This window comes from Dipodomys merriami, unplaced genomic scaffold (assembly GCF_024711535.1).
Source record: "Dipodomys merriami isolate MVZ:Mamm:240054 unplaced genomic scaffold, mDipMer1.0.p SCAF_44, whole genome shotgun sequence".
NCBI classification, from domain to species: Eukaryota; Metazoa; Chordata; class Mammalia; order Rodentia; family Heteromyidae; genus Dipodomys; species Dipodomys merriami.
Window position 1 is genome coordinate 1412239 of NW_027206002.1, and position 24105 is coordinate 1436343.

Here is a 24105-nt window from a genome sequence, read left to right on the forward strand (position 1 = left end):
CTTTTCTAAAGTGGCAGCTTTTCTAAGAGGAGTGAAAGAAAAGTGGGTTTCAAATAAAGATGGAAGGTCCAGAATAGTGCAGTGTGCATAAAAGAACCTTTGAAGTTTACATTTAGGAGAGATCTAGCTACCCTGAATATGAACATTGTCCTATGATCGAATAAGGTTTAAAATTTGTCAAATAAAAAATAATAGTAACACCTAGCCTATAGCTCTCTAAGCTATCATTACTCAGCTGTATAGCAAAATGCAGAAGTTTAATATTCGGATTTACTTATAACAAAGACCTCCCCCATCGCAACAAAGAAATTGGGTATGAGGGCTCATGTCGGTGCTAGTTCTCTGGCCTCTCCCAACCGCCATGGCTCTGTACCTGTGTTGGGCCATGGGAACAGGCCAGTGTGCCAGGCACACTGAACTCCTGGGCTCAGGGACTAACGCCTGAATCTGTCCCACACAAGGGAACCAGTAATCATTGTTGAATATTGCAAATACTATTCTGCAATGACCTTTCACAATAAATCGCAGTACATTTAAAGGACTTTAGTGTTCACTCTCCCATCCCCCTCCCCAAAAGCAGCTCAAATTGAGGCCAAGGGTTGTGGATTAGTCATAGGATATCTGCCTAACTTTCTTTTTTTTTGGGGGGGGGGGGTTGCAGGGGTCAGTCTTGGGCCTTGAACTCTGGGCCTGGGCACTGTCCCTGAGCTCTTCAGCTCAAGGCAAGTGCTCTACTACTTGATCTACAGTGCCACTTCTGGTTTTCTGGTGGTTTATTAGAGATAAGAGTCTCAGGGACTTCTTGCCCGGGCTGGCTTTGAACTGTGATCCTCAGATCTCAGCCTGCTGAGTAGCTAGAATTACAGGTGTGAGCCACCAGCACCCAGTCTTTGCCAAACATTTTTAAGGCCCTGAGTTCCATACCCAGTACTTTTTGTGTGTGTGTGCCAGTCCTGGAGCTTAAACTCAGGGCCTGAGCACTACCTCTGAGCTTTGGTGCTCAAGGTTAGTGCTCTACCACTTGAGTCACAGCTCTACATCCAGCTTTTTGGTGATTCATTGGACTTTCCTACCCTTACTGGCTTCTAACCTGAGTCCTCAGACCTCAGCCTCCTGAGTAGCTAGAATTATAGGTGTGAGCCACCGGCACCCAGCATCCCAGGATTGAATTTATATAAAGCTAAAATTGTAAAATTAGAAGAAAATACAGGAGCTATCTTTATGATACTAGATTTAGTAATAATTTCCTTCCTATAGGCAACAGAGTTTAGTCCACAAAGGAAAATTACCAGATAAATTAGATTTTAAAAAATTGAATTTTTTTGCAAAGAACTGTTAAGAGTAAAAAAGGCGGGGCTGGGAAGATGGCTCAGTGGTAGAGCGCTTGCCTTGCATGCATGAGGCCCTGGGTTCGATTCCTCAGCACCACATAAGCAAAACGAAAAAAGCCAGAAGTGGCGCTGTGGCTCAAGTGGTAGAGCGCTAGCCTTGAGCTGAAGAGCTGAGGGACAGTGCCCAGGCCCAGAGTTCAGGCCCCACGACTGGACCCAAAAAAAAAAAAAAAAAGTAAAAAAGGCAACTCACACAATGGAAGAAAATATTTGCATAAGGAATATTCAAAATGTAAAGAATTCTTAAAACTCAAAACAAAGAACAAACAACCAACAAAAAAAGGCCAGGCACCAGTAGCTCATGCTTGTAATCCTGGTTGCTCAGGAGGCTGAGATCTGAAGGTTTTGGTTCAAAGCCAGCATAGGCAAAAATATCCAAGAAACTCCTATTTCCAATTAACCCTCATAAAGTTCAAAGTGGAATTGTGGCTTAAGTGGTAGAGCACTAACTAATGGGCAGTGCTCAAGTTCTGAGTTCAAGTCCCAGCATTAGTAATAAATAAATAATACATTATCCATCAATTCCATTTTTAGGAATAGTCTGAGACCCTAGTACTAGCACTAAATAATATTTATATTTATATTTCATCACTTCTATTTCTAGGAATAGACGCAGGCAGAGAAGTTGGCTTTTTTTTTCTTTTTGGTCAGTCATGGAGTTTGAACTCAGGGGCCTGGGCCCTATTCTTGACTTCTTTTGCTCAAGGCTAGAGCTCTGTCACTTTGAGCCACAGCTTCACTTCGGTTTTCCAGTTAATTGGAGATAAAGAGTCTCATAGATTTTCCTTCCTGGGCTGACTTTGAACCATGATCCTCAAATCTCAGCCTGCTGAGTAGCTAGGATTACAGGCGTGAGCCACCAGTGCCTGGCTGCTGACTTCCTTTTTATTCCAACAAAATGAGCTGGGCTCCGGTGGCTCACGCCTTGTAATCTCAGGAGGCTAAGATCTGAGGATTGCAGTTCAAAGCAGCCCAGGCAGGAAAGTCCATGAGATTCTATTCTTTTTCTTTTTTGTGGGTCATGGGGCCTGAACTCTGGGCCTGGGCACTGTCCCTCAGCTCTTCAGTTCAAGGCTAGCACTCTACCACTTCAGCCACAGACTCACTTCCCGCTTTTTCTGTTTATGTGGTACTGAGGAATTGAACCTAGGGCCTCATGCATGCAAGGCAAGCACTCTACACTGAGCCACCTTCCCAGTCCCCATCCATAAGATTCTTGTCTCCAATTAGAGTGCTAGCCTTAAGCTGAAGAGCGCAGGGACAATGCCCAAGCCCAGAGTACAAGCCCCAGGACAAAAAAAAAAGCTAAGGTCCAGCCAAAGCCAATTCTTAGATCTCCCTCCTCCTCCTCTCCCACAAATCATTAAAAAAAAATAGGGCTGGGAATATGGCTTAGCGCTAAAGTGCTTGCATGAAACCCTGGGTCCAATTCCTCAGTACCACATACACAGAAAAAGCTGGAAGTAGCGCTGTGGCTTAAGTGGTAGAGTGCTAGCCTTGAGCAAAAAAAGCTCAGGGACAGTGCCCAGGCCCTGAGTTCAAGCCCCCAGACTGGCAAAAAAAAAAAAAAACTCTTTAATAGAACATACAGAACATATGGCACTGATAGGAAAATTTATTCTATTACAGAAGGTGCTAGCCCACTGAATTGTTTATAGCTGCAATTCTATCCAACATTTTGTGCCGATCAGTTTCCCATCTGAATTACAATTCCTGTGGAAAAGAAAAAAAAACCTATTACTCAAGAAAAAAAATTAAATCCCTCCCAAGTAATTATGCTTTATGGAAGTTTAGAAATTTAAAAAGGCTCCGTTGCAACAAAAGATGTTTTCCCGTAACACTGACAGATGCCATACCATGTGCCTGCCCTCCTTAGATCTCTTAACCCACGAGACTTTCCCCTAAGGCATACAAGTCCTCACCTGCCAGATAGGCTCCCAGGTTTGGTTACCGACAGGTGCACTTGGTGGCTATCATATCTTCGTATTCTTTGTAAGCGATGGAGCCATCGGGCTCGATGGTCAGGACGCTCAAGGGACTGTATTTGCCAGGCACACATGATGGCCTGGGCACCGACGAATCTAGCTTCTCATAGATAATGTTCTGTACCATGGTGTGCACCGGAGAACCATACCTGTGTCTCACAGCCCGGGGACAATCCCCTTTGCAGAATCGAGGGTTGTACCTGTGCGGGGCTACTATCCAGTTATCCCACTTGAGCTGCCGAAAGCTGAGTCTAAAGTCGTGCAGTTCACACTCACCCGGGGGGAAGAAAAACTGCCTGAAGTATTCACTCAGGTTGAAGGAAGTCGCAAGCAGTGGCTTCTTCGATTCCGAGCTGAGGACTTCCTGACCTCTAGGGTGACGAGAAAGTCGTGGGGTCTCGGTCTCCGTCCTGTCCAGGTCAGGGCCCTGGGCTGGCCCTCTTGGATAGCGCAGGGAGTACCACCGGTGATACGCCTGCGCACTGGTGTCGTTCAGATATAGGATCAGCGAGGGTGGTACCAGGCGAGACATGCGGAGGGGTCCCTCCCGGCCTGAAGGATGCGGTGGCTGGGCCAGCCAACAGGTAAAATTGACTGTCGTGTGGATGCTGCGCTCACTGGAGTCCACCAGGGGCTGCAGGAGAGAGGTCACGTCGATCTCCATCCATTTGTGATTCTTCAAGGTACAGGATAGCGGAGCTGGGCTGGATCTGGACTCGTGGATGGCCAGGATGCACAGGCACGTGAGAGCAGAGGGAGGAGGGATGGAGGTGTTGAACGTGTAAAGCAGGACGGACTTGAGTAAGTGCTCCACGGCAGCCACGCGATCCAGGTTGAACTGCAGGGCGTCAGAGGGGAGCAGGCCTGGGGAGAAAAACTCACTGGTAGCATTGACTCAAAGGCCACATCAACCAAGAAATGTACTCATTACCTTGCTCATGTGACTAACTCCTCTGTACAGCATCTTTACAATAAAATAAAAAATTTAAAAATATAGGTCATGCCGGGTGCCGGTGGCGCACGCCTGTCATCCTAGCTACTCAGGAGGCTGAGATCTGAGGATCATGGTTCAAAGCCAGCCCGGGCAGGAAGGTCCATGAGACTCTTATATCCAATAAACCACTAGAAAACTGGAAGTGGCGCTGTGGCTTAAGTGGTAGAGTGCTCGCCTTGAGCTGAAGAGCGCAGGGACAGCGCCCAAGCCCAGGGTTCAAGCTCCACGACCGACACACAAAAAAAAAAAAAGAGCCTCACGGACTTTCCTGATCAGGCTGGCTTTGAGCCGTGATCCTCAGCCTCCTGAGTAGCTAGGATTACAGGCGTGAACCACCAGTGCCTGGCTTCTGAGCTTCTTTTACTCAAGGCTAGCACTCTACCACTTGAGCTACAGCATCACTTCCGGCTTTTTCTGGGTATGTGATACTGAGGAATCAAATCCAGTGCTTCATGCATGCTAGACAACACTATACCACTAAGCCATATTCCTAGCCCACCATAACTAATTTGAATGGATTTTTAGTTTGTGCCAGGACTGATTGCCACTGGTGCCTGGCCAAATGGCTGTGTGTGTGTGTGTGTGTGTGTGTGTGTGTGTGTGTGTGTGTGTGTGTGTGTGTGTGCGTGCGCATGCACACCTGCATCCTAACGCTTGAATTCAGAGCCTTGGTGCTGTCCTTGAGTTTTTGTTCAAGGCCAGTTCTCTACCACTTACAGCCACAGCTCCATTTCCAGCCTTTTCTGGTAGTTAATTGGAGATAAGTCTCATGGACTTTCTTGTCCTAGCTGGCTTCAAACAGTTATCCTCAGGTCTCCGCCTCCTGAGTAGCTAGGATTGCAGGCTTGAGCTCAGGCACCTGGCTTGGATGGACTTTTTATCTCCAGTTAGTGAGACCAGCTTTGACAGTAAATATATGCTGCAGCTTCCCTCCTCACAGCTAGCTCCACACACAGAAGAGGGTAATAAGCAGGATTTTTCTTGTGGTGAATATAGGGGGAAATCATCACCATAATTTTAAAAGAAAGCTTACCAGGTTCAATAAAGGCATTCTAGCTCACACTTGTAATCCTACCCAGGCAGCTGAGATCTGAGGCTCGCAGTCTGAAGCCAGCTGGGCAGGAAAGTCTGAGACCCTTTTCTCCAATTAACCATCAGAAAACCAGAAATGGATCTGTGGCTCAAAAATGGTAGAGTACTAGCCTTGAGGACAGAAGCTCAGTTACAGGGCTCAGGCCGAGTTCAAACCCCACACTGAAAAAAAAAATGTTTTAGGTACATTTTCCTCACCAATAGTTTGGTAGAACAAAGACATGTGAACTTTCTAGTATCTTTTTTTCCAATATATTTTTTTTTGGTCAGTCATGGGGCTTGAACTCGGGGCCTGGGAGCTGTCCCTGAGATCTTATGTCAAGGCTAGCACTCTACTACTTTGAGCCACAGCTCCACTTCTGGCTTTTGAGTGGTTAACTGGAGACAAGAGTCTCATAGGGATTTTTCTACTGGCTTCAATTCGTGATCCCCAGATCTCAGCCTGGGTAGCTAGGATTATGGGCATGAGCCACTGGCACCCAGCTGTTTTTTCCAATCTTTAAAGCCACTAAATCTTTTTGTTGTTGTTGTTGTTTGTTTGTTTGTGGGTTGTGGGGCCTGAACTCTGGGTCTGGGCGTTGTCCCTCAGCTTTTCAGCTCAAAGCTAGCGCTCTACCACTTCAGCCACAGAGCCACTTCTGGCTTTTTCTGCTTAACTGGTGCTGAGGAATCGAACCCAGGGCCTCATGCATGCTAGGCAAGCTCTCTACCACTGAGCCACCTTCCTAGCCCCATCTTGTAATGAGGGCATTAAAAAAAAAAAAGCCCAGTAAGACCAAATATGAGTGCTAGGTAGGGCTGTAGCTCAATGGTCGAGTGCTTACCTAGCATATTCAATCATCAGTAGCACTACCACAACCACCTGAATACATCAAGATACATCACAGTCCCGCCCCTTCCCATAACCAAGTATCTTTGGAACCCAGCATGTCAGTACACACCTGTAATCCCAGCACTTGAGAGGTTTGAAGCTCAAACACGGAGAGTTCCCAAGGCCAGTCTGGGCAACAGAGTAAACCCCTTATCTCAAAAGGTCAAAAACAAGGTGAGTTCCAGTGACTTACACCTGTAATCCTAGCTACTCGGAAAGCAGAAATTGAGAGGATCATGGTTTGAGGCCAATCCAGTCCGAAATTTCTGGAGAGATAGGACTTGGTAAAACATACTTGTCATATCGTAGCTACAATTCTAACATAGGTGGATTGTGGTCCAGGTGCCTCCATTGGCAGGAAGTCTCTATCTTTATTTTTTTTTTTAATTTTTTTTTTTGTCCAGTCGTGGGGCCTGAACTCTGGGACTTGGCGCTGTCCCTCAGCTCTTCAGCTCAAGGCGAGCGCTCTACCACTTGAGCCACAGCGCCACTTCTGGCTTTTTTCTTTTTGCTTATGTGGTGCTGAGGAATCGAACCCAGGGCCTCATGCATGCAAGGCAAGCGCTCTACCACTGAGCCACCTTCCCAGCCCAGGAAGTCTCTATCTTTAAAAACAAACAAACCCCGAAAGGCTGGGAATGTGGCTTAGTGGTACAGTACTTGCCTATCAAGAATGAAGCCCTAGGAAGTGGCGCTGTAGCTCAAGTGGTAGAGCGCTCGCCTTGAGCTGAAGAGCTGAGGGACAGCGCCCAGGCCCAGAGTTCAAGCCCCACGACTGACAAAAAAAAAAAAAAGAATGAAGCCCTGGGTTCAATTCCTCAGTACCACGTCAGCAGAAAAGGCAGGAAGTGGCATTGTGGCTCAAGCAGTAGAATGGCTAGCCTTGAGCAAAAGACTCTCAGGGACAGTGCCAAGGCCCTGAGTTCAAGCCCCAGGATTGGCAACAAAACAAAAAAAACAAAGACAGGGCTGGAGATGTGGCTCAGCAGTAAGACAGCCTGGCTAGCAAGCTGGAGAACTTGAGTTCAAACCCCAATATTGCCAAAAAAAAAAAAACCCCAAATCACCGCAACTCCATAAACTTCCCTTTCCACCATTTAAGCACTTTTACATACCTGTCACCTGGTCTCCAGAAGCCTGTTTGTTCTGAGTACTGGGAGTGAAGAGCCGGACAGTGTTGTGGAGGTGACTCTTACTGGATTTCGGAACCCCCTCTTTAGTAGCATAGGCCTTATAGAGCTTCTTCATGTAGTACAGTGCTCGGGAATCTGGCTGCAGCTTAGGAGACTCACCTCGCCTATCAGACAGGACCTTGAAGAGAGGAGGAAAGAGACCGGATCTGTCTGCCCCATCTACAAACTGTAGTAAGGACCAAGGGTCTACCTCAGCTTCAGACTCAGCATTAGCTGTAATCTTAGCTTCTCCCCCAAAAGTCTGAGAACCAAGGCTAAGATAAATAGGGCCACAGAGCCAGGCCAAGCAGCAAAACCATAGCAGGGATTTGCTGGGAAGTGCCATGGCTTGAGAGAACTAACAAGAAAAACATTTCCCCACACTGGTCATCTTCCTAAAGGGAAGGCCCTCGCTAGGTCTCTTAAATAAATTTTAGGTGCGAGAATGGATGAGCATCACTTCTGGAATCAGACCTCAAGGGTACTTAGCTGAAGATCATTTTTATCAACTCTACCGCAGTCAGCTGATCACGTCCTAATTATTTAATTTGTCCTCATGAGATTCAAATATATTTGGTTATGTAGCCTATTTCCCCTTTCTCTGGCACTTACACCTGTCAAGATTGTCCATATCCTAATGGACTAGCTCTCTTGCTGAAAGTCTAAGAGAAACAGATAAATCATCTTCAAATAAAACCTCTCAGGGGGCTAGGAAGGTAGAATGCTTGCCTTGTATGCATGAGGCCCTGGGTTTGATTCCTCAGCACCATATAAGCAGAAAAGGCTGGAAGTGGCACTGTGGCTCCAGTGGTAGAGCACTAGGCTTGAGCTGAAAAGCTCAGAGACAGTGCCCAGGCCTAGAGTTAAAGCCCCATGACCAACAAAAAACAACCACCAAAAAGAACCTCTCAGCCAGAAGCTGGTGGCTTATGCCTGTAATCCTAGCTACTCAGGAGGCTGAGATCTGAGGATCGCGGTTCAAACACAGCCTAGATAGAGACCAGGCCCAAAGTTCAAGCCCCAGCATCAACAAAAAAAATAAAATTCTCAGGGTCAAGGATGTAACTCAATGTCATTGTTTGCCTAGTATGTTAGAGACACTGGCTTCCATCCCATCCCCAAGGCAAAAACAAGTACATTTTTTTCCAATTTCTCTCTCTCTCTCTCTAGCTCTCTCTCCTTGCTTTCTCTCTCAAAGTCAGGGTCTGGGTGCTGTTTTGCTCAATCTACTGGAGCACTTGAGCTACATCCTTTCCTTCTAGGTTTTTGTTTTTTGTTTCTGTCAGTCATGGGGATTGAACTCTGGGCCTAGGCACTGTCCCTCAGTTCTTCACTTCAAGGCAAGCACTGTACCACTTGAGCCACAGTGCCATTTCTGGTTCTGGTGGTAAACTGGAAATAAGAGTCTCAGAGAGGGCTGGGAAGGTGGCTCAGTGGTAGAGTGCTTGCCTTGCACGCACGAGGCCCTGGGTTCAATTCCTCAGCACCAGTTAAGCAGAAAAAGCTGGAAGTGGCACTGTGGCCTAAGTGGTAGAGTGTTAGCTAGTTCGGGGTGGGGGAGGGGGTCTCACGTACTTTTCTGTCTCGGCTGGCTTTGAACCATGACCCTCAGATCTCAGCCTCCTGAGTAGCTAGGATTATAGGCATGAGCCACTAGCACCGGCTGGTTTTTGTTTGTTTGTTTTGTTTTGGCTGGTTAATTGAAGACAAGAATCTCAGAAACTTTCCTGCCCAAGCTGGCTTCAAACTTCCATCCTTAGATCTTAGCCTCCTGAGTAGCCGCCATGACAGGTGTGAGCCATCAGCTCCAGGTTCAACTCATTTTTTTTTTTTTTTTTTGCTGGTGGTGGGGACTGAACTCTGGGCCAGGGCGCTGTCCCTCAGCTCTTCAGCTCAAGACTAGTGCCCTACCACTTGAGCCACAGTGCCACTTCTGGCTTTTTTCTGCTTATGTGGTGCTGAGGAATTGAACCCAGGGCCTCATGCATGCAAGGCAAGCACTCTACCACTGAGCCACCTTCCCAGCCCAACAAGTAAGATTTTTTTTTAATAATATTTCTTTTTTGCTTGTTGAAATTTCCAAGGCATATGACAAAGCTGTTGTGCTGATAATATTCAGCACATGTTGGCATGCAATTCACAGTGCTGGGTTACTCTTCCTCTTGGTTAATTTTCCTCAGAACACCATTTCTCTATGTAATTATTTACTGCTGTTGGTTTGGAGAAGGGAGGAAAGGCACAATTTCTAACAGGTGAGAACCAGCTGAGCTCAACTTTTCTCAGGTGGCTTAGTATATCCTAAGCATGTGCTTAGCAAACTGCACCAGTACTTGAGCACTTTACATCTAGCCATCACGAGTTTTAAAATATAAAAATCTTGATGCCCTTACACTAGTCTGTACATTCATCTGTAGATATTTTGGCTGAAAGGTTTTTGAGATGATTGCAAATACTATTAAATAATGGATTTAAAAAATATATGTCGGGCGCTGGTGGCTCATGCCTGTACTACTACTCAGGAGGCTGAGATCTGAGGATCAAGGTTCAAAGCCAGCCTGGGAAGGAAACTCTGTGAGACTTATCTCCAATAAGCCACCAAAAAACTGAAAGTAGCACTGTGGCTCAAGTGGTAGAGTGCTCCCCTTGAGCTGAAAAGCTGAGGGACAGTGCCCAGACCCAGAGTCCAAGCCCCATGTCTGCCCCCCCCCAAAAAAAAGATAGATGGAGAGAGCAAGATAGATAGATAGATAGATAGATAGATAGATAGATAGATAGATAGATAGATAGATAGATAGATGTGGCTCACACTTAAAATCCTAGCTACTTGGAAGGCTGAAATCTGAGAATCATAGTTTGAAGCCAGCTTGGGCAGGAAAGTCTTTGAGACTCTTATCTTCAATTAATTACCAAAAAAAACAGAAGTGAAGATGTGGCTCAAAGTGATACAGAATCAGCCTTGAGCAAAATTGATCAGTTCAAGCCCCATTACTGGCATTAAAAAAAGGGGGGGGGTTGTGGCTGGGAATGTGGCTTAGTGGTAGAGTGCTTGCCTAGAATACATGGAGCCCTAGATTTGATTCCTCAGTACCACATAAAGAGAAAAAGCTGGAGCCGGGCGCTGGTGGCTCACGCCTGTAATCCTAGCTACTCAGGAGGCTGAGATCTGAGGACCGTGGTTCAAAGCCAGCCCGGGCAGGAGAAACCGTGAGACTCCTATCTCCAATAAACCACCAGAAAACCGGAAGTGGCGCTGTAGCTCAAGTGGTAGAGCGCTTGCCTTGAGCTGAAGAGCTGAGGGACAGCACCCAGGCCCAGAGTTCAAGCCCCACGACCGACAAAAAAAAAAAAAAGAGAAAAAGCTGGAAGTGGCACTGTGGCTCAAGTGGTAGAGTGCTAGCCTTGAGCAAAAGAAACTCAGGAACAGTGCTCAGGCCTTGAGTTCAAGTCCCAGGACTGGCAAAAAAAAAAAAAAAAAGAAAAAGAAAAAGAAAAAAATTAATCACTCAAATGCCTCCATTGATTTACTGAATCCTTCCCTCATCTAACTGTATTTGTTTATACCACTGATTGTACCATGACTACATTTAACAAAAATTTACCTTGGTTAAATTCCATTAGTGATACATGTATTGACACATGGGTAAATGTTTTACTTTTTAATCTTGCCATATTTTGCATGTAGTAGATATTAAAATGTACATTGAACTCAGTTAAAAATACCAGCATTTATTAGAGTATTATTGCCTTATGTGTCTGCTTTGGATCTGAAGCTAGATTAGTTACTACTTCAGAAAACTGAGGCAAAGGTGTATCATGAAAGCTGAAAGGAGGGACTTCCTGGGAGGAGCCAATGGCTGACCCAAAATCAACCCACATTTCAATACAAGGTCTCAAACCAGTTTGTGCAGTCCCTAGATCGACAAAAGGTAAGATTACATTTGCAAAATTAAGTTTGACACCTGCAGAGCTCCACCAGTTTGCAGATATAGAATAAGCAGGGTAATAAAACACCCCAAACTGTTGAATGTGAGCTTAGTCCTAGATAATACATAACCAGCAATCTCACTGACAAACATTTACAGACCCTGGACAGAGTAGAAGAGTCAGGACAATAACACCAATATGCAGAATAGACTTAAGAGAAAACACAGGCCTACAGCTCCCTTGGGGGAATGGAAAGAATTGGGCATCCTAACATATCCCCACCCCAGGCAAACCTTCTGGGTAGAGAAGGTAGGTGCTTTCCCTTCTGTGCCCACTAATAGCGTTTTGCCAACTGCTAGATGATGATTGGATGACTTTTATGGCTGGACCTAAAGGAATATTTATTTGCATTGCATCTTGGACAAGCCTATAGAGCCTTCCAGAAGATCCTAGGGCAGAGATTACCTTGAGAGACCTTAGAACAGCGTTCCTGATTTAATTCTTTTGGGTGCTGGTTCTGGGGCTTGAACTCAGGACCTGGATGCTGTCCCAGAGCCTTTTTGCCCAAGGCTAGCACTCTACCATTGGCGCCACAGCTACATTTCTGGCTTTTGTTGGTGGTGGTGGTGGTAGTTTATTGAAGATAAGGGTCTCAGGGACTTTCCTGCCCAGGCTGGCTTCGAACCTCCATCCTCAGATCTCACCCTCCTGAGTAGCTAGGTTGACAGGCCTGAGCTGTTTTCACCTCTTTGCTGCCTCCCCAGCATCCAGCTGCTCCCTACCCAAGGCTCCACAGAGCCGCGGGAGAGGGGAGAGGGAGTGCTTGTGGGGGAAGGTAGGGATCCCCCACCCCACCTCCAAGTGGTCCGCTAGGCCACACCCCGCCTTCCCCACAGGCCCCTTCACCTCCTAGGCCCAGCGGACTCGGCCATTTCTCACCAGCAGGGGGACCCGCCCCGGAGACGACGCTAGGATGGTACTTTCCGGAAGTGACGTCACGGCAGCCCCGCCCCGCCTCTACCGGAAGTGACGCGCGGAGGTCAGCGGCGGAGGACATCGCGTTCGGGTATGGGCCGGAAGGGATGAGGGGGTGTCCCCGGGAAAGGAGGATGGGGGGGGGCGGTGGCAGCGGGAGTGTGTGTGTGGGGGGGGGGGTCTGCATGAGGCCGTGGCGCACCCCGAGGCTGAGCCCCAGCGCCCTGTCTTCCCACCGGCGTCGCCCCGCAGGGTCCCCGCCAAGATGGGCCGCGAGTTCGGGAACCTGAGCCGGGTGCGGCACGTCATCTCCTACAGCCTGTCGCCCTTCGAGCAGCGCGCCTTCCCCCACTACTTCAGCAAGGGGATCCCCAACATGCTGCGGCGCATCAAGGACAACCTCCTGCGGGTGGCCCCGCGTGAGTACCGCGCATCCCCGGCGCGGGAGGCGGGAGCTGCCGACCCCGACCCCGGCCTGCCCGAGAGGCCGGGACGCTCTGACACTTGATCGCACTCAGTGACTGTCCCCGGCCTCCCCAAATGACCGGCCGAAGGTCACTTGCGGGATTCCAGCGTTCTCCCTGCGAGGTCAACCTATATCTCACTTTTCTTATCGTGGGTACAGTGTCTCGTGGGAAATGTACCGCTGGTGCCTAATGCTGACAGGTGCAGGACAGGGCGACTCCGCCCAGAACCACGGGCCCCCGGGGGGGGGGGGTAGGGAATATGCCAAGGTGGTCAAGGCCAAGTGGATCTTTCATCCCACTGATGGCAATTTTTGGCGTAGTGCATAGTGAGGGGTCATCTTTATTGTAGCTTCTTGTGGAATGGATGTGTAACTTTTGATTGTTTCTTTTTGCCAGTCCTGGGGCTTGAACTCAGGGCCTGGGCACTGTCCCTGAGATTCTTTGGCTCAAAGCTAGCACGCTACCACTTGAGCCACAGCACCACTTCCCGTCTTTTCTATTTATGTAGTACTGAGGAATTGAACCCAGGGCTTCATGCATGCTCAGCGAGCACTCTACCACGAAGCCACATTCCCAGCCTGTAACTTAACCTTTCTTGACTCTAAAGTTTAAAAGTAAGTTTTGATTTTGTGCTGGTGCTGGAGCCTGGGTACTGTCCCTGAGCTTTTTTTTTTTTTTTTCTTTTTTCTTCCTCTCAAAGGCTAGTGCTCTACTACTCGAGCCATAGCTCCAATTTAAAGCTTTTTGGTGGTTCATTGGAAGTAAGAGTCTCCCAGACTTTACTGCCTGAGCTGGCTTTGAACTGTGATGCTCAGATCTCAGCCTCCTGAGTAACTAGGATTACAGGCATGAGTCACCAGCACATGGACTAAAAGTAGTTTCTTAAAAGCTAGAGAGCAGAACCTGGCCTAAGTCAGACAAGAAGGACCTGTAACTCTGTCATAGGTACTCACCACTTATTCTTACTTTTGATTTTTTTTAAGCATTTGTAGGGGTTTGTCTTTTTTTTTTTTTCTATTTCAGTTGATTTTATTTTTATAAAACTGCAAGGTTATGAACACAAACTTTGAAGAATCTCCTAAGCTTTTTACATAAGTAAATTTCAAGTTCACAGTCTGTTCATTTTGAATTATTTATAATAGGAGACCTTAGTATAATATCTTAGACAAGAGGTTATTAATTCTGCAGACAGGTAATAAAATGCCAAACCTGACAAGAAGGACTCATTCTCACTTTTGATTTTTTTTTTAAAGCATTTGTAGGGGTTTATCTTATCTACACATGGGGGAACCACGAGTTTGAGAGGTCCAAGAGGAAGAATCCAGCTACCTACGAAAATGACAAATGAACAGCTTACCGGCATGAAGGTTTACTCGCTCTGAAAGACCCTTCTCTGGGAGAGGAGTCTGTATTGTTGTGTGTTGAAGATATAATAAACTTCTGGGCTGTATACACTGTTGTAACTTTACATTTTTGTAAGCAGAATCCTAAGTTTGACTACTAATAGTCTAGATTCAAGTTCATGAAGTTATACTTTTCACAAGTTCTATGCAGCTTTGTGTAGTCAGGTTTTGAGAAAGGAGTGGATAAACTCCCCCACCCCAATTCTGTAGTTTGCAAGAAAGTTGCCACAGCTAATCAATAATAGTGGTAGCATGGACTATGAAGAATGTTGATTCTTGGCTCTCTGCTCCCAGTATGAAGATAAGTCTGCTAACTATTGTGTGGCAAGTACTTTTGTTAGCCACACAAATGATCTTTTTGCCAGTCCTGGAGCTTGAACTCTGGGCTTGGGTGCTGCTGTCCTTGAGCTCCTTTTGCTCAAAATTAACACTCTACTATGTGAACCATAGCACTACTTCCTAGCTTTTTCTGTAATTGTCTCCCAGACTTTCCTACCTAGGCTGGCTTCAAACTCCAATCCTTGGATCTCAGCCTCTTGAGTAGTTGGGATTACAGGTGTGAGACACTGGTGCCTGGCACAAATGATCTTTTAAACTTTCTAGCAACCTTTGAACTAAGTATCATTACTATGCTCATTTTGTGTACAAGAAAACAGATACAAGTAATTTGCTGAAAATTATACAACAGTGAATGGTAGAGTCTAGCACCCAGGATATGCTCTTAAAACTATGCCATATTGCCTCTCCTCCAAAGGCAGGACTTGGTTTGAGGAGGGTCAACTGTGAATGGAGGCTGTGGGCTGATTATACCACAGAGCTGACAATGATTGCTAACTATATGTGAACTGTAAAGACTATTTTCTCTATCCCTTTGTGGAAAATGTCTATTCCTGCGCTGGAGCTGAAAGCTACCATTTAACCTTCACCTGAAGATAGTGGAAACTTCTTTTAGAATACTGGTTAGTCTACAGCAACTTTTATATCCTCTAATGTTTGACGGTTGCTGTTACCCCTTTTTTTTCCTTTAATTTTTTTCTTTTGTTGGTCATAGAGCGTGAACTCAGGGCCTGGGTACTGTCCCTGAGCTTTTTCCGCTGAAGGCTAGTGCTGTAACTTAACTTTGAGCCCACAGCACCACTTCCAGTTTTCTGCTGGCTAATTGAAGAAAAGTCTCACAGATTTTCTTGTCTGGACTGGCTTTGAACTGTGATCCTCAGATCTCAGCCTCCTGAGTAGCAAGGATTACAGACATGATGAGCCACCAATGCCCAGATTAATTTCTTTTTTTCTTTTTTAATTTGCGATTGCCTTTTGAGAACTAAAATTACTTGGCTTGCAAAAAAGACAGATATATGGGACAACCATATCTGACAATCTGGGCCCATTCCTTTAAACTCACGTTTTGGGGCTGAGAATATGGCTTAGTGGTAGAGTGCTCACCTAGCATGCATGAAGCCTTGGGTTCAATTCCTCAGTACTACATAACCCAAAACCTTCTCACTGTGATATAACCCTGAGTCTTAAGTTTCTCACCTATAACAAAAATGTGACAAAGTCCTTGAGTTGTGGCAATGATGGCATGAGGAACCTAGAAGTTTCTGGCAAGGTGGTATAGGCTAAGAACAGCTATCAAGAAAACATTTGCCTCCCCAGACATGGTCCAGTTTTCCTGTTTGTTTTTTTTTTTTTGGTCCAGATTAATTTCCTTGGTCTGGCTGCCAAGTCTTACAACACACGTGGATTGTAGAGTCCAGTGAGAATTTATAAAAAGCTGTGGGCCTGAATACAGTATAGCTGCCCCTATCCTGGTCACACAGCATTTCAGCTGGTTCACCTCCAAGGAGGACTGCTTACCTTGATTCCTCTTCACCTTACTGGACTTGTTCTACAGTTATTGTTGGTTCTTTGACTCCTTTATATGCCAGAGTGCTCTTCGGAGACCACCTGAGGGTCTGAGATTCCACTTATGGCTCAGTTTGTTAAAGGATGCGTTCAAAGCTGGACACCTGTAATCCTAGCTACTCAGGAGGCTGAGATCTAAGGATTGTAGTTCAAAGCCAGCCTAGGCAAGAAAGTCTGACTTTTATCAACCACCAAAACACCATAGGTAGCACTGTGGCTCAAGTGGTAGAGTGTTAGTCTTAATCACAAAAGCTTAGGGACAGCTCCCAGGTCCTGAGTTCAAGCCATCTGACACACCAAAAAAAAAAAAAAGATGCTTTCCACTTGTCTGGAGGAGGGACTTCTCTCTGGAACTTGGGAGCGTGGATCTGGTACCAGCTGGAGACATGGGTGTGGGGGATGTGGTGGCTAGGTATCAGTATAGATAATCAGGGGTCACTTTAGGGACTATTTGTAGGAATTTACAAAGGACACCTTCAGGTAAGTTTTTTGTGTCAGTACTTGGGTTTGCTGTCCCTGAGCTTTTGTGCTCAATGCTAGTGGCTCTACCACTTGAGCCAAGTACCATTTCCAGCTCTATTTGGTGGTTCAGTGGACTTAAGAGTCTCAGACTTGGGCTGGGAAGGTGGTACAGTGGTAGAGCGCTTGCCTTGCATGCATGAGGCCCTGGGTTCGATTCCTCAGCACCACATAAGAAAAAAAAAATCCGGAAGTGGCGCTGTGGCTCAAGTGGTAGAGCTCTAGCCTTGAGCTGAAGAGCTGAGGGACAGCACCCAGACCCAGAGTTCAGGCCCCACGACCAGGCCCCCCCCCCCAAAAAAAAAAAAGTCTCGACTTTCCTGCTCAGGCTAGCTTGGTACCACAATCCTCAGATCTCAGCCTCCTGAGTAGCTAGGATTACAGGCGTGAGCTACCAGCACCTGACTTCAGGAAAGCCTCTTAAAGGATGCACAACTGCTGTGGGCCTTGATGCCATGGCCTGCCCACCTGGAGCTTACAGCCTTAGATGTGGTGCTTACTTGCTATACCATTTGCTCTATTACTTCCCCAGTGTTCCTGCCCCACCAGGGCAGTCTGCCAACATGGTACCCAAGATGGAGGTCCAGAAGTATGCCAGTTTCAGCCAGCAAAACAGCAAATATACTTTGACCTTTGGTTAGAAATTTTACCTGCAAAAGTGTTCCCATTTCAAAGTCCTTTCATTTTCTTCTGTTCAACCAGCACTCAAATGCAGTATCTGATGCTTGCTTTTGCTCATTGGCTGGTGCTCTACCACCTGAGCCACACCTCCTACCCCTCAAAGTCTTTTCATCTTTTAGTAGGCATCTCCTGTTGAAAAGATAGAAGAAGGGGCTGGGAATGTGGCTCAGTGGTAGAGTGTTTGCCTAGCATGCATGAAGCCCTGGGTTCGATTCCTCAGTACCCCAAAAAGAGAAAAAGCTGGAAGTGACTCTGTGGCTCAAGTGGTAGAGTACTAGCGTTGAGCAAAAGAAGCTCAGGGACAGTGTCCCAGCTCTGAGTTCAATCCCCAGGACTGGTTTAAAAAAAAAAAAAGAAGAAGAAAAAGTTCCAGGTTACCACCAAGTCCTAATGATCTCGCCACCTATAAAGTACTTAAGTCAGCTGCTCATGTACCCACACCCTTTCATCCTAGGGCTTACCTCTGAAGCAGAAAGTCCCAGGAGTGATATCCAGAGCAGCAATCAAACCTGCTTCAGTGTTATTTTCTTCATGTAAATTAATCATTGGAACCCCCAAATGACAGTGCCCTGGAGGCTTGAGATCTACTGCCACCTCACTGGCAGAGTTAAGCTAGGGAAAGGGCTGGCCTAAGGTGAGGAATATTTTACTAGTTCCCTGAGAGAGAAAGAGGGGGGTGGGGAGAGAGAGAGTGTGTGTGTGTGCGCGTGCACGCGCCAACCAGTCCTGGGCTTGAACTCAGGGTCTAGATGCTGTCTCTGAGCTTCTTTAGCCACAGCACCACTTCTGGCTTTTTCTGAGTAGTTTATTGGTGATAAGAGTCTGTTGGACTTTTCTGCCTAGGCTAGCTTTGAACTGCAACCCTCAGATCTCAATCTCCTGAGTAATCAGGATTATAGACATGAGCCATCATGCCCAGCTAACATGTGGTTTTTTATTCAGTCAGTGAGATACTTGATTGTTGCTGAGAAACTATGCTTTTTTTTTTTAATCTCTCCCTCAACTTTAAGAATAGATTTTTATAGTCTAGCCTCAAGGTAAGGAATGGCTATGGGTAATTGCTCAATTCAGCTAACTGTTGTTTTTTTCTTCCTCCCTCCCTTCCTTCCTTCCTTCCTTCCTCCTTCCCTCCCTCCCTTCCTTCCTTCCTTCCTTCCTTTCTTCCTTCCTTTCTCTCCTTTCTTGTGCCAGTAAATGGAGCTTGAACTCATAGCCTCACACTCTCTCAAGGTTTTTTCATTCATGGCTGGTGCTCTACCACTTGAGCCATGCCTCCACTTCTAGTCTTTTGCTGGGTCATTAGAGATAAGCCAGGTTTTTCTGCCTGGGGTGGTCTCAAGTCTCCATCCTCAGATCTCAACTTCCTGAGCAATTATGGTTATAGATGAGAGCCATAGATTGGTTCCTGGCCCCAGGTGTCCTCCTTTTGGGAGGATGTAGATAGAAGTTTGAGTCATGAAGGCTTTGGCAGCGTTGCACCCATGAGGCCTTTTTCCCAAGCACAGGGCCCCCTGGCTTCAGGCACTTTTCCTCCACTCTGGTATTGGCTTTATAGATGAACACAGAAGGCTAGTGTGCTTTTGTTCAGAACATAGGCAAGACAGAAACGGTGGGTTTAGGAGACCACTCCTATAATAGATGCTATGCATGTCCCTGCAGGCTGGGTTGGGGGGGCTGGCATTAAGCCCACAGCCCCACTGGTTCTAGGACGTCACGTTGCCCAGCCTTGTTTATCTAACCAAATTTGTGTTCTTACTCAATGTTCACTAGGTCACCACACAGCCTCTCCCTAACCCTGCAAAAGCTTTTTCCATAGTCTCTTACCTGGGGTCATTCAGTATCCACCACCAGGGGATAAAAGGAGGGAGCAAGCTAACTCATCCTGAGTTTCTATGGTTTGTCATATAGACTTTGGCTCTTCCTCTTCCTTCTGCTCTTCTTCCTCGATCTTCCTCCTTCTCCTCCTTCCTTCTTTTGTGTGTGTGTGCACCAGCCCTGGGGACTTGAATTCAAAGCCTGGGCACTGCCCCTGAACTTTTTTACTCCAGCCTAGTGTTCTACCACTTGAGGCCACAGCTCCACTTCCAGTTTTTTGCTGGTTAGAAGGGTCTCATGAGCCGGGCGCTGGTGGCTCAAGCCTGTAATCCTAGCTACTGAGGAGGCTGAGATCTTAAGATCATGGTTCAAAGCCATCCCAGGCAGTAAAGTCCAAGAGACTCTTATCTCCAATTAACCACCAGAAAACCAGAAGTGGCACTGTGGCTCAAGTGGTAGAGTGCTAGCCTTGAGCTGAAGAGCTGAAAGACAGCGCCCAGGCCCAGAGTACAAGCCCCACGAAGTGGAGGTGGGAAGTCTTATGAACTTGTATGTCCAGCTGGCACTGAATCATGACCCTCAGATCTCAGCCTCCTAAGTAGTAGCTAGGGTTACAGGTGTGAGCCACAGGTACATGTCTAAGGCCTGCTTCTTGATGATTCTAAATTTAGGACCTCCATGGTCCCGAGAGAACTAGAATCAGGGCCAGCAAATGTATGGAGTCACATCCCATACATCATGAGACCATGCTCTTCTCCCTGGGAGAAGCTCCCTCTTCCTTGCTGTAGGATTGGTAATGATCCTCCATTCCTGCTGGGAGGTAAAGGGAACAGGCAAGCTCTTCCCCAAATATCCAACCTTAGGAGCTTTGAGAAGAGGTGTTAGCCAAGTTTCCAGTGAGATACTAGGCAGGCAGATTAAAAGAAAAAATCTTGGGGCTAGGAAGGTGGCTCAGTGGTAGAATACTTGCATGCGTGAGGCCGTGAGTTCAATTCCTCAGCACCACATGAGCAGAAAAAGCCAAAGTGGCACTGTGGCTCAAATGGTAGAGCGCTAGCCTTGAGCTGAAGAGCTGAGAGACAGCACTCAGGCCCAGAGTTCAGGACCCACGACCACCAACAACAACAACAAAAAATCTTGTTGCATTTCTCTTATCCTTTCATGGAGATCTCAAATCTCCCTATGCAGAAGTCAGCTTTCCTCTCAAATGTATTAAAAAATGCTCATAATCAACACTGGAGAAGATGCTCTTATAATCCCAGCACTTGAGAGGCTAAGGCCTCTTGAATCTTTGAGTTAGAGACCAGCCTGGGCTACTTGGCAAAACTCTCTGCCTTCAGAAACAATGAAAATGATAAAATTCCAGGTTACTCAATGAGTACCCTCCTTCACTACTCAGGGTTTGAATGTATATCCTCTTTTGGTCTAGATTCCTACTAAGGTTCACGAATATTGAGCTTTAGAGTTAGCTTTATGCCTGTTCCCCTAAGGCTGCTCTGCCAAAACCCAACCATCTATACTGGAAGTAAAGCCTGTATATAATTCAATGTTGTGACTATATAAGCTCTTACACCAATTTCACAATTCCCATTACCATCTCATTCACAGGTCCTTGAAAAACCCAAACCCCAACATGTCATTATTCAACTCACCTATGGCTCCAATAAATCCCACCAGAATGGGTTGCCATTTCCCTTGGCAGGCCGCATGGATACCAGGACTGAGTTGTCCACAGCAGGGTCTTCACTGTGGGAGGATCAGCTGATGCCCCATCATCAGAGTGATGGCTCCTGTATGCCAATGAGGGACCCCTGACCCTGTAGGCTGATGAGGTATCTTCCCACAGGAGAGAGAAGAGCCATATACAATAGTCCAGTGCTTCCTGCCTAGACAAATATTCAGAGAGGTCAACCTTATTTCTGAAGACTGTTTTGACTAGTGAAAATAGTTGAGCTATTTTGAGACTTTTTTGGTCTCTCCCTCCCTTCCCCCCACCTCCCTCCTCCTGTACAGCTGGGAATTGAACCCTGGGCCTCCTACATGCTAACACTCCACCCCTCCCCCACCTCGCCTGAGCTATTTTTGAAATATGGCCAGATGCCTAATCTCCCTTCGTGGTTTCACGTGGCTTCCAAAGAGGAGGGGCAGGGCTGACTCCTGATCAAATGGGTGAGAGAGTCCAGGCCAGCAACACAATCATTCAAAGTCCAGATGAGGGATCAGTAAATGCAACGTGCCTCAAAGGTAGCCCTGAACACATGCCTCGGGTAGATATTAACTTATTAAATCGATCCTGATTACAAATATAAACTTTGTCCAATCTCACCTGGCAAGCAGGAGAAAGGTAGATGTCTGTCTATAAAAAGGGAAATGCTAAGTGTTCCTGGCTTTCAGGCTTTAGCATCTTCTCTCTGCCAAGATGTGGCACCTCAAACTTTTTGCAGTGCTCATGATCTGCTTGCTGATGCTGGGTGAGGTAAGGAAGGGCCCTGTGTAGGCTTGGACATGGTGGGATTTTTGTGTGGCTAGTCCTGGGGGTTTAACTCTGGGTCTGGGCATTGTCCCTGAGCTTCTTTGTGCCCAAGGTTGTATTCTATCCCTTGAGCTACATACAGCTCCACTTCCATCTTTTTCATGGGTCATTAGAGATGAAGAGTCTTAACACTTTCCTGCCTGGGCTGGCTTTGAACTGCAATCTTCAGATCTCAGCCTCTTGAGTAGCTAGGATTATGGGTGTGACCCATTTGGTACCCAGCTTGGTGGCAGTAGGATTTTAAGTAGAACTTGTAAGTCAGACTTGGGTCTTGAGGAATGGCTCCTGTTGAGTCTCCAGTGTTGTAGATGTGTGTAGTGGAGGGCATCAAACATCCACACTTGAATCTTTCTTCTATAGGCAAATGGCTCCCCGGTACCAGAACTGAGTTCAGCAAAGAGACGACCACGGAGAATGACACCTTTTTGGAGAGGGGTTTCTCTCAGACCTATTGGAGCCTCCTGTCGGGATGATTCTGAGTGCATCACAAGGTTATGCAGGTACTACGCCACAAATCTGGGTGCAGGGCTGAGCCAGAAAGGCCTGGAAAAGTGGGAAGGGGCAAGAATAGAGATCCAAGAAGAGCTTGGGATGTTGGGGTGCTAAGGCTGAGGCAGTCAGCTGCACAGAGAAGCCCTTGGGTATGAAAAACCAAGGTCCACTCCAGGTTCCTTTCCTTGGGCTGGATAGATCAAAGACTGGGCTCTGCTAGATCTAGTTCTTAAAAACCACCATTTTTCTCCTCTAGAAAAAGACGCTGCTCCTTAAGTGTGGCCCAGGAATAACGCCCATCCTAGGGGAAGAAGAGACAGCCGTGACCTCCAATGCTCCGTTCTATGGAATATTGATGAACTGCATTTTGGCTGGAGATACTTAAGTGAAGCAATCTTGTGTTTTTAATATTTAAAAGATGCATGCTTTCGACTGGTCTCCATTTTCTTCTTGGTATATTGATGTGTGGATAACAAATATGTCTATTTTAAGTTTATTTTTCTATGGATACTATTAAATAACTCAAATAGAAATGCTGGCAGTCTGACTTCAAACTTGAAAGGCTTCAACTTTGTAAAGTACAGGAAAAAGAAAATTAAAAACTTGGGGTCTCAGGCCAGGTAAAGACTGTATTCCTGAGAAGGTATCATATTCCTACCTCCTGTCATTCACTTTAGCAAAGGAATATTGAGGGCTGGGAATGTGGCTTAGTGGTAGAGTGCTTGCCTAGCATGCATGAAGTCCTGGGTTCAATTCCTCAGTATCACATACACAGAAAAATCCAGAAGTGATGCTGTAGCTCAAGTGGTAGAGTGCTAGCCCTGAGCAAAAGAAGCTCAGACAGTGCCCAGGCCCTGAGTTAAAGCCCCAGAACTAGCAAAAAAAAAAGAAGAAAAAAAAAAACTAGCACTGCCCAATAATGATGTGTTTTCTCTGTCTGGAAAGTGTGGTTAACAGATTTTTACTGGGTACCAGTGGCTCACACCTGTAATCCTCGCTACTCAGCAGGCTGAGATTTGAGAATCATAGTTCCAGACAGGAAAGCCTGTGAGACTTTTTTTGTGTGTGTCAGTTGTGGGGCTTGAACTCAGGGCCTAGGCTCTGTCCCTGAGCCTCTTTTGCTCAATGCTAGGACTTTACCACTTGAGCCTCAGTACCACTTCTAGTTTTTGAATGGTTAATTGGAGAAGTGTCTCGGGGACTTTTCTGCCCAGCTGGCTTCAAAGCATGGTCCTCAGATCTCAGGCTCCTGAGTAGCTAGGATGACCAGCTGTGAGCGACCGGCGCTTGGCTTCCATGAGACTATCTCCAATTAACTACATGGTAACTGGAAGTGACACTGTGGCCCAAATTGGTAGAGCACTAGACTTGGGCGAAAAAGTTCGGAGACAGACCCGGGCCCTGAATTCAAGTTTCATGACTACAAGTTAACATCTTCAAAAGCCTTAAAAAGAACATAATGGGCCAGGTGCTGGTGGTTCACACTCATAATACTAGCTACTTGGGAGGCTGAGATCTGTGGATCATGGTTTGAAGCCTGCCTGGACAGGAAAGCCTGTGAGATTCTTATCGCCAGTTAACCACGAAAAAGCCAGAAGGGAAGCTGTGGCTCAAGTGGTAGAGCACTAGCCTTGAGCAAAAAAAAAAAAAAAAAGCTCAGGGACAGCACCCAGGCCCTAGGCTGGCAAAACAAAACAATGAGTTAATATGGCAAGACCCTAAGTTGTGGCCCTGCCTTCTGGATCTTCATTCCATATAAAAGTGTCAAGATGGGCCAGGGTGGCCCTTGCTGCCTGATGTGTGATTTTGTCTACGCCTCTCTGAACATGAAAGCAGAACTCAAGGAAAAATCTAGTTTAATAAAGGGATAAAAATCCACGCCACTGAAA

The 24105-nt window shown here is 46.5% G+C and overlaps 3 protein-coding genes across 7 annotated transcripts; 2 read left to right on the forward strand and 1 right to left on the reverse strand.

The window, feature by feature from the left end:
- Positions 1-2996: 2996 nt before the first annotated feature.
- Gdf9 (growth differentiation factor 9) lies at positions 2997-21103 on the reverse strand. Of its 5 annotated transcripts, XM_069993730.1 has the most exons (5): positions 20844-21103; positions 17346-17505; positions 7449-7644; positions 3314-4240; positions 2997-3104 (listed from the first exon to the last, which is right to left on the reverse strand). In XM_069993730.1, exons 2-4 carry the CDS (start codon positions 17361-17363, stop codon positions 3339-3341), a joined length of 1116 nt encoding a protein of 371 aa, XP_069849831.1. In that variant the 5' UTR covers positions 17364-17505; positions 20844-21103; the 3' UTR covers positions 2997-3104; positions 3314-3338. The 5 variants fall into 5 exon arrangements, with proteins under 5 accessions (XP_069849831.1, XP_069849833.1, XP_069849832.1 ...); XM_069993732.1 differs by lacking the exons at positions 17346-17505; positions 20844-21103 and adding an exon at positions 12369-12432; XM_069993731.1 differs by lacking the exons at positions 17346-17505; positions 20844-21103 and adding an exon at positions 12336-12409.
- On the forward strand, positions 12405-14323 carry Uqcrq (ubiquinol-cytochrome c reductase complex III subunit VII). Its single transcript, XM_069993736.1, has 3 exons — positions 12405-12495; positions 12657-12823; positions 14125-14323. The coding sequence occupies exons 2-3, from the start codon at positions 12670-12672 to the stop codon at positions 14217-14219; spliced, it is 249 nt and encodes an 82-aa protein (XP_069849837.1). The 5' UTR covers positions 12405-12495; positions 12657-12669; the 3' UTR covers positions 14220-14323.
- Positions 21104-21522: 419 nt separating the features above from the next.
- Positions 21523-22653, forward strand: Leap2 (liver enriched antimicrobial peptide 2). The gene is made up of 3 exons (XM_069993737.1): positions 21523-21667; positions 22085-22224; positions 22473-22653. The coding sequence occupies exons 1-3, from the start codon at positions 21611-21613 to the stop codon at positions 22507-22509; spliced, it is 234 nt and encodes a 77-aa protein (XP_069849838.1). The 5' UTR covers positions 21523-21610; the 3' UTR covers positions 22510-22653.
- The last annotated feature ends 1452 nt before the right edge of the window (positions 22654-24105 follow it).